The sequence below is a fragment of the Acomys minous genome (assembly GCF_964271855.1).
Source record: "Acomys minous genome assembly, chromosome: 6".
Lineage (NCBI taxonomy): Eukaryota > Metazoa > Chordata > Mammalia > Rodentia > Muridae > Acomys > Acomys minous.
Genome location: NC_140487.1, coordinates 93,893,945 through 93,910,298, shown reverse-complemented (window position 1 = coordinate 93,910,298; position 16,354 = coordinate 93,893,945). Strand labels below are relative to the sequence as shown.

General features: G+C 41.0%; 1 protein-coding gene across 4 annotated transcripts in view; it reads right to left on the bottom strand.

Moving 5' to 3' along the window:
- The window catches only part of GPBP1L1 (GC-rich promoter binding protein 1 like 1), a 42,809-nt gene that overhangs the window by 7,867 nt on the left and 18,588 nt on the right, over positions 1-16,354 (bottom strand). For all 4 annotated transcript variants that reach the window (XM_084786605.1, XM_084786606.1, XM_084786604.1 and 1 more), the window contains exons 2-7: positions 13,403-14,405; positions 12,244-12,356; positions 10,667-10,796; positions 9,615-9,901; positions 4,866-4,938; positions 1,926-2,119 (exon numbers count right to left, since the gene is read on the bottom strand). In XM_084786605.1, the coding sequence (XP_084642731.1) occupies positions 1,926-2,119; positions 4,866-4,938; positions 9,615-9,901; positions 10,667-10,796; positions 12,244-12,303 (744 nt within the window). In that variant the 5' untranslated portion in view covers positions 12,304-12,356; positions 13,403-14,405. The remainder of the gene's footprint in view (positions 1-1,925; positions 2,120-4,865; positions 4,939-9,614; positions 9,902-10,666; positions 10,797-12,243; positions 12,357-13,402; positions 14,406-16,354) is intronic.

Sequence of the window (16,354 nt, the reverse complement as noted above, 5' to 3'; positions counted from 1 at the left end):
TACACAGAGAAACTCTGTCTTGAAAAACAAAGAATGTGGTAGCCTATGCCTTTAATCCTAGCATCCTAGCATTTGCGAGGCCAACCAAAAAGGATGAGAAAGGTCAACAGAGTGGAAGAGAAGTTAAGCACAAAACCACTTATTTTCGAAGAACAAAACAGTAGCAAGAGACCCACAAGAAACGAGCAGCATGAGTGAATTTTCCTTGTGTTTATGTACATACTCACGGAATTTAGTCTTCAAGGATCAACATGCTCTTACCTTTTAAAATATTATTTATTTTTGGTTTTTCTTGAGAACAGGTTTCTCTGTGTAGCCTTGGCTGTCCTGGAACTCTGTAGTCCAGGCTGGCCTCGAACTCACTGAGATCTGCCTGCCTCTGCCTCCCAAGTGTTGGGATCAAAGGCGTGCACCATCACTGGCTGGCTAATTACTCCAAACCTCAAGGCCAGCCTGGTCTACAGAACAATTAGAGCTACACAGAGAAACTCTGTCTTGATAAACCAATATAAACAAAACCCAAACCTAACCAAAAAAAAAAAAAAAAAAAAAAAAAACAACAACAGCAGCAGCAACAAACAAACAAGAGCCAGGGCATGGTGGCACACACCTTTAATTCCAGCACTCAGGAGGCAGATTGATGTGAGTTTGAGGCCAGTCTGGTCTACAAAGCAAGTCCAGGACAGCCAAGGCTAACATAGAGACCCTGTCTCAAAAAACCAAAAGTAACCAAACAACCAAACAAAAAAGGCAGCTGCAGTAGGGGTGGTAGGGAGGGGGAGAGACGGCTTAGTAGTTAGTAGGGCTGAGTGTTCTGCAGGAGGAGCTCAGCCCCCAGCACCATGTGCATGGCTCACAACTGTCTGTCAGTCCAGCTCCAGGAGCTCTGGTGCCTCTGGCCTCCCAAGGCATGTGTACTCACTACACAGATACAAATGCGTGTGCATAATTAAAACAATAAAAATAGCTCGTTATCACTGATTGCTGACAGGTATAATTCTTCACAGCCTAAGTGGGAGGTTTAAAGGCATGCACCTCTGTGGCTTGTTTTTATAGTTTTAAAGAGACTTAAAAATGAGCAGCAGCAGGACTAATATGTAACAAAGGACAGAACAGACTAAAGCATCTGTGTGGCTCTTCAAAGAAAAAGATTTACCAATCTGATACAGTTTGAAGCCACTGGACAAATTTAGGAGTGCAAGGATACACTACCCCCCTCATACCTCTGTTAGAGATGGAGTTTCTTGATATGTTCCCTAGACCTGAACTCTGAGGCTCAACTGATTTTCCTAAGCCTCAAAACTAGCTGGTGCTACATGTGTATGACAATGTGCCCAACTGTATTACACTATTAAGGATGATTATTTTAGTAGTTCTGTGAAATATGGTGATGAAAAAATACAAGTGTATACATCAACGTAAAAAGTGACTAAGTCCTAAACAAGAACAAAACAAAACAAACCTCATAGGGATCTTGTAATTGCTTGGCTGAGGGAATTAGAGAAGCTGAAGCCAAGTACTCGGCTTGACTGTTCAGACACATGTTCATGCTATTAGAGGAAATGACAATTAAGAAGGGTCAAGCTTACAAAAATGAAGCTAGTGACTTGGCACTGGCAGAGTCGGCTGGGAGTAAAACTCTATAAATAAAACAGACACTGAAGCCGGGCGTGGTGGCGCACGTCTTTAATCCCAGCACTCGGGAGGCAGAGATAGGTGGATCGCTGTGAGTTCGAAGCCAGCCTGGTCTACAAAGTGAGTCCAGGACGGCCAAGGCTACACAGAGAGACCCTATCTCGAAAAACCAAAAACAGACACTGAGTAAATATCTAATGAATAATTTGTCAAAAAATAAAAATATATTAAATGTCCGACTTATTACCAACTCAGCGTTTCAAAGTTCATTTAACGACTGCAACTCATACCTTAGAGGGAGGTGGGGCAGGCTTAGGGACCAAGTTCTTGTAGACACTTGGGACCATGGTTGACACTTTGTTCCCATTTGCATGGTGGGATCCTGATGAGGTGAATGCAGCAGAGAAGGCGGCAGCAGAGTCCTCTTTGGAAACTTTTTTGATGACTAGCATCTTTGAGGGTTGCTTGGCACTAGGTGGATTTTCTGTGAAATGAGTGGAGACATAAAAGAATGACACCTTTGATAAGCAACACAACAGTTTAAACAATAGCCTCACCTTCAACACACATTACTTTGTATTCATTTAACAAATATCCTGGAAAAAATAAAACACAAACCTGAGACTATGGGTGGGGTACACAGACCATGAAAGCGTGAGTATGTGAGCTAACCCCCAGAACCCATGGTTTAAAAAAGCAGGTGCAGCACTGGACAGAGAAATAGGTGAGCCCTAGGATTTCCTGTGAGCCAGTGTAGCATCCTCAGGGGGCATCCAGTGAACGAGACTGTTTCAAATATAAGGTAGATGGCTCCGAAAGACCACCAACCAAGGCTGACCTTCTGCCTTTGTTTATGCATTTGTGTTCACCCCCAAAACTGTCTACCAAGACAAAGAAATATAATATTAAAAAAGTAACCAAAGATTTCAAAATTTCTTTTATTTTCAAAATGTATGTATTTAATGTGCATGAATATTTTCTCTGTATACGACATGCATACCTAGTACCCATGGAGGCCAGAGAAGAATGTGGGATACCCTGGAATTTCAGATGTTGTGAGCTGCCATGTGGGTTTTGGGGATCAAATCCTGGTCTTCTAGTATAGGACCACCAAGAACATCTTCCCCCCCACCCCAAGACAGGGTTTCTCTTGTAGTCATGGCTGGCCTCGAACTCACAAAGATCAGCCTGCCTCTGACTCCTGAATGCTGGGATTACAGGCATACACCACCACGTTGGACCCACCAAGCCAGCTTTCCAAACCCTTCATTTTATTTTTTGAAGACAGGGTCTCACACTGTATAGCTCTGGCTAGCCTGGAAAATCACTGAGGAGAACAGACTGTCACTGACTTCACAGAGATCTAGCCTCCAGCCACGACTATGCTTCTCACGTACTAGGATTAAAGATACATTTTTAAAAATTAACTAATTCATTTTTACTTTGTGTGTACTGGTGTTTTGCCTGCATGAGTGTCTGTGTGATGGTGTCAGATCCCCTGGAACAGGAGTTACAGACAACTGTAAGCAGCCATGTGGGTGTGACAAATTGAACTTGGGTCCTCTGGAAGAACAGTCAGTGCTCTTAACTACTGAGTGAGCCATCTCTCCAGCCCCTACTTTTTTTTTTTAAAGATACTATATGGTAACTGTATGGAAAAAAGCAGCATATGAATTACTGTGTTTATAAAACCAGTCTTGATCCACAAAGATTACCAGTACTTCTGGGCTTTAGCTTGTAAGATGGATAGGATGATCATCAGGCACAACCAAGTAAGAATGCATACTTGTCAGGAAGGTAGGTATCTGTGGTAGAGCATGACTTTAATCCCAGCGAGGCAGAGGCAGAGGCAGAGGCAGAGACAGGTGGATTTCTGAGGCCCTGTCTCTAAAAACCACCACCAACAAAAATCATCAGGCCTAGTGAGATCTCTCAGCGTCTACTGCTCTAGCAGAAGACCTCCTTTCAGGTGGCCAGGACCCATGCCACTTGTCACTCTAGCTCCAGAGGGTCTACTGTCCTAGTCTGAACTTCAATACTATCTGAACTCACAGGCATCTACATACACATGCATGCTCACACACACCTCTCTCCTCAATATGAAAAAAAAAAAACTTAAAAAACAAAACAAAACAAAACCCAAAACCAAAACAAAAACCTTGCAGGGGCGGGAGAAATGGCTCAGTGGTTAAGAACACTGAGTACTGTATGCTCTTCCAGAGGTTCTGAGTTCAATTCCCAGGAAGCAGTTGGTGGCTCATCTATAACGAGATCTGATGCCCTCTTCTGGCATGCAGGGGTACATACTGAGCATTCAAATACATAAAATAAATAAACAAAAACAAATCTTTTAAAAAATAGTTTCTTTAAAACAATAAACTTGCGAAAAAACAAACCGACAACTCAAGCTAAAATTATTAAAACTGCCAGAAAAACCACCTAGTAACAAAAACCCAAGGTTTTGTTAGGGTCCCACAAGCTTTCTATGGTCTATATTCTGTCTCTACCACAATGATTATGCTTGGATGGTTTTATGGGAATAAAATAATCTATTTTACAGATGCTTAGTGAAAAGCTAACAGGTTTAGCTACTCTAGGCAAAGGGATAAAATGAGATACAAGAACTGTATTAATAACAGAAACAAAGCTCGGCATGGTCGTACACATCTTTAATGCTAGCACTTGGGAGGCAGAGGCAGGTGGATCGTTGTGAGTTCGAGGCTAACCTGGTCTACAAATCGAGTATAGGACAGCCAGGGCTACACAGAGAAACCCTGTCTCGAAAAAAACAAAACAAACAAACAAACAAACAAAAAAGGTAAAAAAGATTTATTTATTTATTATTTATATAGTGTTCTGCTTGCCTGTACACCTGGACACCAGAAGAGGGCACTAGATCTCACTATAGATGGTTGTGAGCCACCATGTGGTTGCTGGGAATTGAACTCAGGACCTTCAATGGCGGCCAGTGCTCTTAACCTCTGAGCCACCTCTCTAACCCCTGGCGCACACCTTTAATCCCATCACTTAGGGAAGCAGAGGCAGCTGGATCTGAGTTTGAGGCCAGCCTGGTCTACAGAATGAGTTCCAGAATAGCTGAAGCTACACACAGAGAGACCTTGTCTTAAAAAACAAAACAACAAAAAACTCAAAAAACAAAAACAAAACAAAACAACAACAACAAAAAAAGGATTTCAAGCTGTGCTTTTAAGAGAGCAAAATGTACCTACCCCACACTCCAGAAGGGGTCCCAACAGGTCTGCATGGCTTGTTCTGTTTGCCAGCTTCTGGATTCAAAGAAGGCTAGGAAAAATGAGATATGAACGGCAATACAGAAAGCTCATCAATTTCGAAGTTTTCAAAGTAGCCATCACCATAGAAGCTACTAACTACACTTTATCAGTTCCAACTAATTTAAAAATATTAAAAAATATATCAATATGTTGAAATATAAAATCAATAGGCATTATGTTATTTGTAGCTTGAGTTTTATTTCCTTTGTCATAGGATTTCTTCTTATGCACTTACATATAGTATAAATATACGGCTTGCCATTTTTGTAAAGGGTACATATAGAAAACCACAGAAGAATGTGGGTTGTTTTCCTCAGAATCAAGGAGACTAAAGTAGTAAGTGAAATGCACAGTATTCAGTGAAATTCTAAGACTTCATTAGAGTAGAAGAAAGCCATATTCCAAGCATTGTATGAGGAATACAAAGAAAACTAAAATAGCCCTCATCCTCACAGATTTTCACAAAGATAAAACCAGTAGCCAAGTACGTATCATACCCCATCTCGAAAAAACAAACAAACAAACAAACAAACAAACAAACAAACAAACATAACATCTTCAAATGCCAGATAGAGTTTCACTGGCTGGCTTTGAGATCACAGAGATCCGCTGCTCCTACAGACCAGCTCCGGGAACAGTGAAGAGGAGAGAAGAGCAAAGTCTTGGTGGATCCTTGATAGGGAGAACTGAGCAGGCAGTGAACAGCTGGTTACGAGAAACCAACCACTGGGGACGAACTAGCTAGAGGAACCAGCTGTTGAGGAGGGAGGAGGCACGGTGGGAAAGGAAACACAGGAGACCCCGGCATATGGATACAAACTGAAGGCTTTAAAGCCCAGCAGAGCTTTCTTTTTCTCTCTCACATGCTGCCTCTGTTCCTGTCTCGTTTGCTCTCTGTTTGTCCCTTCTTGCTATCACCTTTACTTTTCTGTGTCTGTCACTTGCTTGCTATTCTCTTTGGGCCAACCCCAGTATTTTATTAAGGTGAAGTTCAACTTTTTTCATTACAGATTACATCATGATTTTTCTCATCTTTTACAATTAATAGAACATTCAAAAATCAACAAAGCAAGAGAACAGTCTAGCAAGGAAATACAAAAAGTTTTGTATAACCTACAATAAAGCATACAGTAAAAATCAATCAATTTCCAAGCAATGATCAGCATAACCTGATTATTATTTCTTAAAAATAATCGGGAAACTTTAATCATAAAATTCCCCATGCTAAAACCATTGTGTTTACAAGATTGTCATAGCAACATAGCTTGAGCTAAATGTTCTCTTAATAAAGAAAAAACTTGACTTACTCCTAGTCCTAAACCACCAGGTGTGCTATCGAAGCCTAGGCTAACTGCCAAGGTCGTCTATTGTAAAATATCTGTAAAGCACTATGTGCCAAGCCTACCTTCCACTGCTCTCAAAGAAGATTCTAAAGAATCTTTTCTACTCTAGCCAGGTACTGTTGTGTCAAGGTCCTAACTTCTTTTCAAGCAGTTTCTGCTTGGGTGCTCACAGTCAGAGCCAAGAACTCTATCATTCATTGTCTCAAGCCTTTGGCCAGATGTCTTCCTTCAACATTCTCTGTTAGAAAAAGTTTTTCCTGTATGACTTTCATAAGGGCTCAGAAATAAAGAGAAAAGGGCAGTTTTAGGAGAAAAGTGAAGATTTTTAGACAGAATTACACCTGGACCATATATAGTATTTATGGGCAGTGGTGATCAGCCAGAGATCTTTGGACCTTTGTCAAGCAAAGCCTCAATAGCCATTCTGAATGTCTAGAGATCATGCTGGACGGTCGGAGGTCTCATGTCTGTGACAGAGATCCACCTGCCTATGCCTCCCCCATGCTAGCATTAGAGGTTTGGCTACTATCGATGCCCTATATTAAATCTTTTTGTTTTGTTTTGTTTTGTTTTTGATCTTTGAGACAGGGTTTCTCAGCATAGCCCTGGCTGTCCTGGACTCACCTTGTAGACCAGGCTGGCCTCTAACTCAGAGAGATCCCCCTCCCTCTGCCTCCTGAGGCTTTTGGTTTTTGTTTGTTTTTCATGAAAGAACAAAAAGGATACTGGATATGTACCTCAGTGGTGAGTGTTCATCTAGCACGTGTGAGGCCTTGAGTTCAGTCCCCAGCACGGGAGGGAAGGAGAGACGATAGAATTTTTTTTTTTTAATCTGATAAAACAGTTTCTACTTTGGACATCACTGTGATTGATCCCTTCTACCCTCTGTACAGTTAGTTAAGTCTAGGCTAAACTTAGCTTAATGAATTTATGGAGCTTTCAGTTCTTGGAATCATCTTACAGCTTTGGAATTAGTCTTTGAGGATAATGTCTGTCTTCACCTGTAGTGAACTGCTCTTTTCTCTTCCTAGGAAGTGCCCTGCCAGTACAGTAGTCCTTCCCCAGTATCAATTTTTGTCATAGCAGACCTTTTTTTTTTTTTTGAGTTTTTTCGAGACAGGGTCTTTGTGTTAGCTTTGGCTGTCCTGGGCTCGCTTTGTAGATGAAGCTGGCCTCGAACTCACAGAGATCCACCTGCTTCTGCCTCCCAAGTGCAGGGGTTAAAGGCTTGTGCCACCATGCCCGGCTCTTTTGTGGTTTTTAAAGTTTAATCTTCATTCTTTCCAAAAATCTCTAATCATTAAGAATGCTACATGTGGGCTGGAGAGATGGCTCGGTGGTTAAGAGCACTGACTGCTCCTCCAGAGGTCCTGAGTTCAATTCCTAGCAACCACATGGTGGCTCACAACCATCTGTAATGTAATCTGATGCCCTCTTCTGGCCTGCAGGTGTATATGCAGGCAGAGCACTGTATACATAGTATTAATAAATTAAAAAAAAAAAAAAAGAAAAACAAAGAATGCTACATTTCTAGCCATTTTCTAAGTAATATTAAATGGGCCAGAAGGCATTGGGTCATCTGAAGCTGAAATCATAAGCAGGTGTGAGATATTTGACATTTGTGTTGGGATTTGAACTCACATCCTCTGAAAGAGACAGAGTGCTCTTAACCAATGAGCTATCTCTCCAGCCCAGTTATATTACTTTTTAAGACAGATTGTACTTTTATGTGCGTGAGTATTTTGCCTGCATGTAAATATGCATGCCACATGGGTGCCCAGTGCCCAGGAAGGTCAGAGACTGTGTTATGTCCCAGAACTGGGTTAGGATGGTTGTGATCCACAATGCAACTGAACCTAGATTTTCTATAAAAGCAAGTCTTCTTAACAGCTGAGCCATTCATCACTCCAGTCCCCATGGACACATCTTACAGGTGTACTTTGCATTGTGCATTAGGATATTACTATGCACTCACCCCTCATTTATAAAAAGGCTGTAGGGGTAGGACTTTGATTTTAAGATTTAATTTTAATCATGTTGTGTATTTACATATTTGAGCGCAGGTGCTCTCAAAAGGCTAGGTTCTTGTGAGCTGCCCGAGCAAGGTGCTGGATCAAAACTGCAATTCCCTGGAGGAGAATTATATGCTCTTAGCCACTGAGCCATCTCTCTAGACCTAAAAAGAAAACCTTGATTCTTCTCAAATCTGACTTTACTTTCTTTAAATCTGCTTCACTTTTATCTGCACTTTTCCACTGTCTATTGTTTCTGTCATGGTGCAGCTCAATCTATTAGTCCTTAGTGAGATGCTTTGTTCTAGACCACAATACTAGGTGATGGTATATAGACCATGCAGGTCTCTAGGTTAGAGATTTGCCTGCTTCTGCCTCCTGGTGTAGCATCAGAGATATGTGCCATCAGGTGTGGTTTGTATTTAAACTAAAACTAAAAATAAAAATGGAAATTACTGGATAAAGATGACAGCAATTTTATGCTAAAAAGATAATACGGTAGATATATTTATTTAAATTAGATCTATTTTTAAAGTTCCTAAGAGGGGTCCAGAGAGATGACTCTGTGGATAAAGGCACTTGCCTAGTGTTCTGAGTTCAACCTCTGGAACTCAAGTGAAGGCAGAAGAACATATGAATTTGTACTTAGACCTGATGTCCTATTTGTACGTGTGCCCCCACACATATACCACCTGTGCACTCAGTTTCAGATGATAATATATACATAATAATATTTTTTTGTTTTGATTTTAGAGACAGGGGTTCTCCGTATAGCCTTGGCTGTTCTGGATCTCACTCTGTATAGATCAGCCTGGCCTCCGAACTCACAGAGTTCCACCTGCCTTTACCTCCCTGAGTGTTGGGATTAAAGGCTTGTGCTACCATGCCCATCTACAATATATAATTTTTAAGGGTGCTCTTGGAACCAGCAAGATGTCTCAGTAGGTAAGGGTCTATGACATCAAGCTTAATGACTTATTACAATCCCCAAGATCCACATGGTAGATTGCTGTCCTCTGATCTCGACACATGTTCATTCACAGAAATAGAATAAGCAGAGTCTATATCCTAAGCATCAAATTTCACTGACTACAGTTTTAATAGAGAAATCATAGCTATTTTATGAAGAGTAAAATCTGCAGAAAACTTTTATGATAAAGGAAACTGAACACAGAAATAAATTCAAATGGGTCCTAGGCTGAGCATACTGGTGCACGACTTTAATCCCAGCACCATGTTGCAAATAAATTATTTAAATTAAATAGGGTCCTGTATTTTTTAAAGATATTATTTGTTTCTTTTAACAGCATGTTTTAAAGCTTCATACTTACAAAGTCTTCCTCTTCAAACTGCAACTTTTCTACTTTATCCTCTTTTTTTTCTTCCCTAATCTCTGTTGGTGGTTTTTCTTGAAAGGTACAGCCTTTCCGGGAGTGGAAGCTGCCATTCCAGTGCCGATGGTTTCCTGTACTCCCTCCACTACGTTGGCTTATGCCATCATGACCTCGAGAGGCGCCATGCCAACCAGATAGATTGCCTGTGGTTCCAGCATATGCTCCCTTAGAGACACCAGAGTCCACAGAATCATGGCGGAATAAGGAGGGTTGGTGCCAAGAATCTAAAAGAACAAAGAAAAGGAAGGTATTAGTTGTTTCTTATAAATTCAGAGATATCTGGGTCACATGCTTCTTGATTGGGCCCAAGTTACTGCCAAAATGGCTTAAGGCAACCTTTTAAAGAAAAATTCCACACAAAGTCGGGCAGAGTGGTTAACGCCTGTGATCCTAGCATTCTGGGAGGCAGAGGCAGGCGGGTCTCTGTGAGTTTCAGGTCAGCCTGGTCTACAAAGTGAGTTCCAGACAGCCAGGGCTACACAGAGAAGCCCTGTCTAGAAAAACCAAAACCAAAAACAGAAAAAAGAAAGAAAAGAAATGCACACTAAGAAACCAATAAATGCATGGTTCTTTGTGAGGCAATTCTCCCAGCCTCCTAGTGTTGGAGGTCCAACTGAGGGCCCTGCTGTAGTACACATACTACCAAGCTAACTAATTCCCCAGCTAGATTAGTTCTTCAACTGAAAAGATAGCTCGTAAAAACATGTAAAGTGTAGAAAATGGGCAATGGCTACTTCTGGATTATGCACATAAACCCAGCCTGAGTTTGGACTAAAGAACAATTTATTGGGTTTTTTTTGGGGGTGGAGTGGGGTGATCTCAATTTTTACCCTTGTCTGTCTTGGAAATAGGTACACTAGGCTGGCCTCAAACTCACCAAGATACACTTGCCCCTGTCTCCTGAGTGCTGGGATTAACAGTGTACACCACCATGCCTGGCTCTTAACAGTCGCTTAAATATACGGTCACAACAGCTGGATATGACTTACCTCCTGTGGTCCGAAGAGGTCCATTGTTAAAAAAGCCATCAGAGGAATTATGCCGACGACGGCTTATTCCAAATCTCCCTTCTCCACGGGACAGGTGCTCTCCGTGTTTGTCGAAGGTGGCTGAAGATGACTAACATTATAAATACAGAGGCAAAAATTCAGTTCCTTTCAATACCTTACTGGGTTCTAAATCAAGTAACAATCAAGTTAGTCAAAACAGGCAACAAATCTGTTGTGGTGCTACAGTGTCTGCAAGGCAGTACTAGGAAGACTGAGACACAACTGCCATGAATTCAAGCCCAGCTCGACAGGTAGACCCAGACAAAAAGTGTATTATAGATGTGAGCTATCAATTTTTGTCTTTTGCGTCAAGGCCTCATTCTGTAACCCAGAACAGCCTACAGTACATTAGCTAACCCAGGATTGCATCAGACCTGGGGCAATTCTCCTACCGTAGCTTCTAGAGTACTGGGATTAGAGCCGTGATCCACCACTTCTGTGTTACCATGGTTTTAAAATACTTCTAAACACTGTTTTCATATCTGTGGCAATACTGTAATGTTAGTATCAGCCCCATTTACTTATTTATACATGAGAGGGAAAAATCAGTCTTTAAATTTATATAAACAAAAGAAAGAAGTTTTTTATTGTTAGTGTCCTCTAAAAGAGCATCACATGACCTTAACTGCTGTTGCCATCTCTCCAGCCCTAACTACTGAATCCTTCTTAATAGACTGGGAAGTCTATGAAGATGTTTAAAATCCCAAGGAAAAGTGGGAGGTATATGAAAAGCAAAACTCTCCCTCTTCAAAATAACCAAAAGAAGAACAGCAACACAGCCTGAAACACAAAACAGAAGTCACACACCAGTCAAGATAAAAAGAACTAGTATGTTTGAGTAGTTACTGCAGGAATGGAAGACAGTAGTAACATTTTTGAGAATTTTGGTTTCTTTAAAATACAGGAAATAAGCCAGGTGGTGGTGGCGCACGCCTTTAATCCCAGCACTTGGGAGGCAGAGGCAGGCAGATCGCTGTGAGTTCAAGGCCTGGTCTACAAAGAGAGTCAGGACAGCCAAGGCTACACAGAGAAACCATGTCTTGAAAAACCAAAAAAAAAAAAAAAAAAAAAAAAAAAAAAAGGAAATATTTTAAGAATGTGTTTTCGTTTTAATCCCAGGTGTAGAAATGTGAGGCTGCTTTGGACTGTCTGCAGCAGAAAGCCCAAAGCAACCGACCATGATTTGCCTTGTGCTCTAGCAGAAGTGATTTTGCCAGTTGCAGACAGTTTCTGTGATTGTGATGTTTGGAGTTCTGGGAACTTTTCAGAGGGTACATAAATGCAAGGGCTCCCACGAGAGGCGGGTGGGCGGGCTTGCTGGTTGTTTAGGAAGGTTGGTGGCAATCTGTTAGTAGCCACAGTCAAAGAAGAAACAAAAGGGAAGGAATTAGATTCAGGGGTTTTCCTAATTCCTCTCTCCCATCTGGTATTAGGAGGTGAAAGGAGGAGGGGGAATAGAGGGGAAATATAAGGTGGGAAAATGAAGAACCCACAAAGTAGCAAAGACCAGCTAGTACCTTAGCTGACTGTGGCGTTGAGAAATTTAGCCAAGCAGGAACAAAGTCATGCTGCGCCATTTAGGTCCAGTGTCTTTTCAGCAAGATGAGGCATCCAACCTCATGGCCAGGATCTACAACAGAGAACACAATCACTCATGCTTAACATTATGTCATCAGTGTGTAAAGGAGTCTGTGATTAATATACAATCCTTATAACAGTATAACAGACCTATGCCCTGAACCTCTCTACAGATTTTTTTTTGGTTGTTGTTGTTTTTTTTTTTTTTTTTAGGTTTAAAGGACAGGGTCTCTCTGTGTAACATCTTGGACTCACTTTGTAGACCAGGCTGGCCTTGACTCACAGAGATCCACCTGCCTCTGTCTCCTGAGTGCTGGGATTAAAGGTGTGCGCTACCATGCCCAGCTAAGACTACTTTCAAGATTCCAAATCTCAGCCAAGATTTGGAGATTGGAAATACACAAGATTACGTGGGAAGGAAGCAAATTCCTTCTTTTTGTTTGAAAGATTTATTTTATTATTATGTATACAGCACTCTGCCTGCATGTACACCTGCAGGCCAGAAGAGGACATCAGATCACACTATAGATGGTTGTGAGCCACTATGTGGTTGTTGGAAATTGAACTCATGACCTCTAGAAGAACAGACAGTGCTCTTAACCTCTGAGCCATCTCTCCAGCCCCGCAAATTCATTCTTAAGTTTTTGTCTAACAATTAAAAAACACAATAAAACAAACACCTACCACAGATACAGAACAGTGGTTCTCAACCTCTGGGTCAGAAGACCCTTCCTTTCACACGGGTTGCATATCAGATAGTTATATTACAATTCACAATAGCAGCAAAATTAGTAATAAAGTAGCAGTGAGAATTTTATAGTTGGAGGGCACCACATGAGGAACTGTATTAGAGTCGACGAAGCACTAAGAAGGTTGAGAATAACTGCTACAGAACGTCTCAAGAGCTTTTCTATTTTCCTTAGGAACACTTCTTTCCACATCAACTTGTGTGTTAAGTTTTCCTGAGATTCATTGGGGCACCCAAATCATTGAAATTCTCCAAAGTTAAAACTTCACAGCATAACAAAACCAATGTTTTCCACAACATATACTCTTGTATATTTTCTCCAAAAGTTAAGACACATGGATGATAGTTACCCTCAGAGTCACCTCTGTGGTCCTGTTTCCAAAGTTGCCAGCTGTATCTTCCACGAGGTTTTCTGGTAAAAAGGGTGCTTAAGTAGCCTGGCCAGCAGCACGCCTTGTGATGAAGCACAAAGAAGCCCAGCTCTGTGTAGCCCACCCTCTCAATCCTCTCAATTGCTCATCCTGAATGCCTAGTTCCTGACACTTTTCCACAGGGGGAAAGGGGTAGGGGAAGGGGGAAGGGGAACATAAAAAAGTTATTTGTTACATTTAAAAAGGGGGGGAAAGGGGGAAAAGCTATGTCTCCGTTCACCTCATTCAACTTCCTTGAGTAATGGCACTATGATGTCGCTTAACTAGGCAAACCATAGACATTTGCACGGTGAGTGCAAATCCTATTCATAACAAGGCCATAACTAGAAAGACAAGTGATGTCTGGTGTGGGCAGGAAATGTCATCAAGGTGGTAGACCAAAAATGCAACAGTAAAGCGCAGTAAGAGATCTTCTGGGCAATCAGTGTCAGTGGGAAAATATCCACACAAACAGCTTTCAAAACACAAATTTCACAACTGCTTAAAACTGTGGGCAGATATATCCTTATATCTGTCTTAGCCTTCAAAATTTAACGATTTAAGAAATCTTGTTTTGTTTTTTGAAAAAGGAATCCAACAGAAACTTGATATATTTTCCCTGCCACACACCAGCAGCTTTCAAGGCAAATTTTTTGGTCTAAAGCTCTTAAATGTATATTCTATTTCTTTGGTCTTTACTATTTATAAATTCAAAGCAAAATTATAAGTAGAAAAGGGTCAAGGAGAAAGAGAATTCCAAAATGAGGGTTTCTTCTTATTAATTTTCTGTATTTCACTTGTTCTCCTCCTTCCCAAAAACTGAACTGAGCTTCCAGAAGTGATATGAAGAATCTTCTATTGCTTTATTGAAGAAATCACTTTCTAATTTGGGTCCATCTCCATCATTACTCAATCATTAAAAAGGCCACTTGAGTCTGCCAATCTATAAATGAGGGAAAACAAACACATAATTAGAGAAGGCAAAACCAGTCATACCTAAATGTTAACAAATATCAAAACAAAAATCTTAAGTTCAATTTACGTATTATTTTTTTGTCACTACTTAAAACAACATTGCTACAAGTTCTTCTATTCAGACAAGGAAATTAGTATGCTGCCCAGTACTTTCTCTGACCTCAACAGCCCCCTGTATCAGTCTTCTAAGCAGCTCAGACTACAGGTATATTCTACCACACCAAACCTTCGTAAGCCCTATTTTATAACCATCACCTGAACATAGGTTTGGTTTGGTTTTTCACTACAACCATTTCTCCAGGTAACCATCAAAGGTAATTCAGAAATACCAATTACTGGGTCTTTTTATATCTAGATTTCCAACTTACCAAATTGGCTGAACCATATAGTGTGTGGAAATACTACCAATGTCATCACTACCTAATTATTAGGTATCACCCAAAGGTAGATCCTTAAGACAACCTGTCTGCCTCATGTATTTAAATTATACATATTTTAAATAACTATCAATTTAGAGGCAAATAAATTTCTTCTGATCTAACTTGGTATGTTCTAAGAGGACACATATATTTCTTTGGCCAATTCCCAACCTTCTTCCAGGAACTACAGACTGCTTTTTCAGACAGGGTTTCACTGTGTAGCCTCAGCTGTCCCTAACTCACTCTGTAGACCAGGCTGGCCTCGACCCACCTGCTTCTGCCTTCCATGGGCTGGGATTCAAGGTATGTGCCACATGTCTATCACAAACTTTGTTGATAGGAGAACTTTTTTATTTTGGGGTAGGTTATGCTTTGCTGACAAATTCTATGCATTACTGTGTTAAAACTGCATGGACTACCAAATACCAACTTCAAGACAATAGACATATCTGTGGGGAAATGAAGAGAAAAGAAGTGCTGGAGGTATTTAACTGTGTAAGGGCTGCTTCTCAGACTAAGTGTTAAGTAAAAGACATTTACTTAGTCTCTTCTTTTTCTATGTGCTTCTAATACTTGAGTATTAAAACAAGTATATATACCACATATTCTTTGAATGTATGTGGAACAGGTCAAAAACTGGAAGGTAGATGGATCTCTGTGAGGTGCAAACCAGATAGGGATACATAATGGGACCTCGTCTCAAGAAGCAAAAACAAATAACAAGACCCACTGGTTGCCTGGCACAGTGGCTCATGCTCCTAATCACAGCACTTGGGAGGCAGAGGCAGGCAGATCTCTTTGAGTTCTAGGCCAGCCTGGTCTACAAAGCAAGAACAGGCCAGACAAGGTACAGAAACCCCGTCTTCAGAAAAACAAAAAACAAGCCGGCTGGTGGTGGGGGTGGGGGTGGGGGTGGTACCAGCGGCGCACACCTTTAATCCCAACACTCGGGAGGCAGAGGCAGGCGGATCACTGTGAGTTTGAGGCCAGCCTGGTCTACAAAGCGAGTCCAGGACAGCCAAGGCTACATAGAGAAAGCCTGTTTCAAAAAACTGAATAAAACAAAAATAAAGTAAACAAATAAAAAAAAAAACCCAAAACAAACCCTCAAACCAAACAAAAACCCCACTGATCATATACTAGTTGGAGAAAACCTCAACCACTTCTAAAGAATATTTACTTTACTATATAGAAATCACAAAATGTCTTGTTCTTGTGCCTTCTACTCTCCTCTTCTTCCTGAAAAAGTTCTGTCAAAAGTCATTAGACAGGTTCCAGCAAGGTCAAGATGTATATTCAGGTGGCAAAAAATGAAGCTGCAAAAACCAGGTGTGGTAGTGTACACCTTTAATCCCAGCATTTGGGAGGCAGAGGCAGGTGGATTTCTGTGAGTTCCAGGCCAGCCTGGTCTATATAGAGTCCAGGACAGCCAAAGCTACACAGAGAAACCCTGTCTCAAAAAAACCAAAAGAAGAAACTTTAAAAAACACTTGTCAGA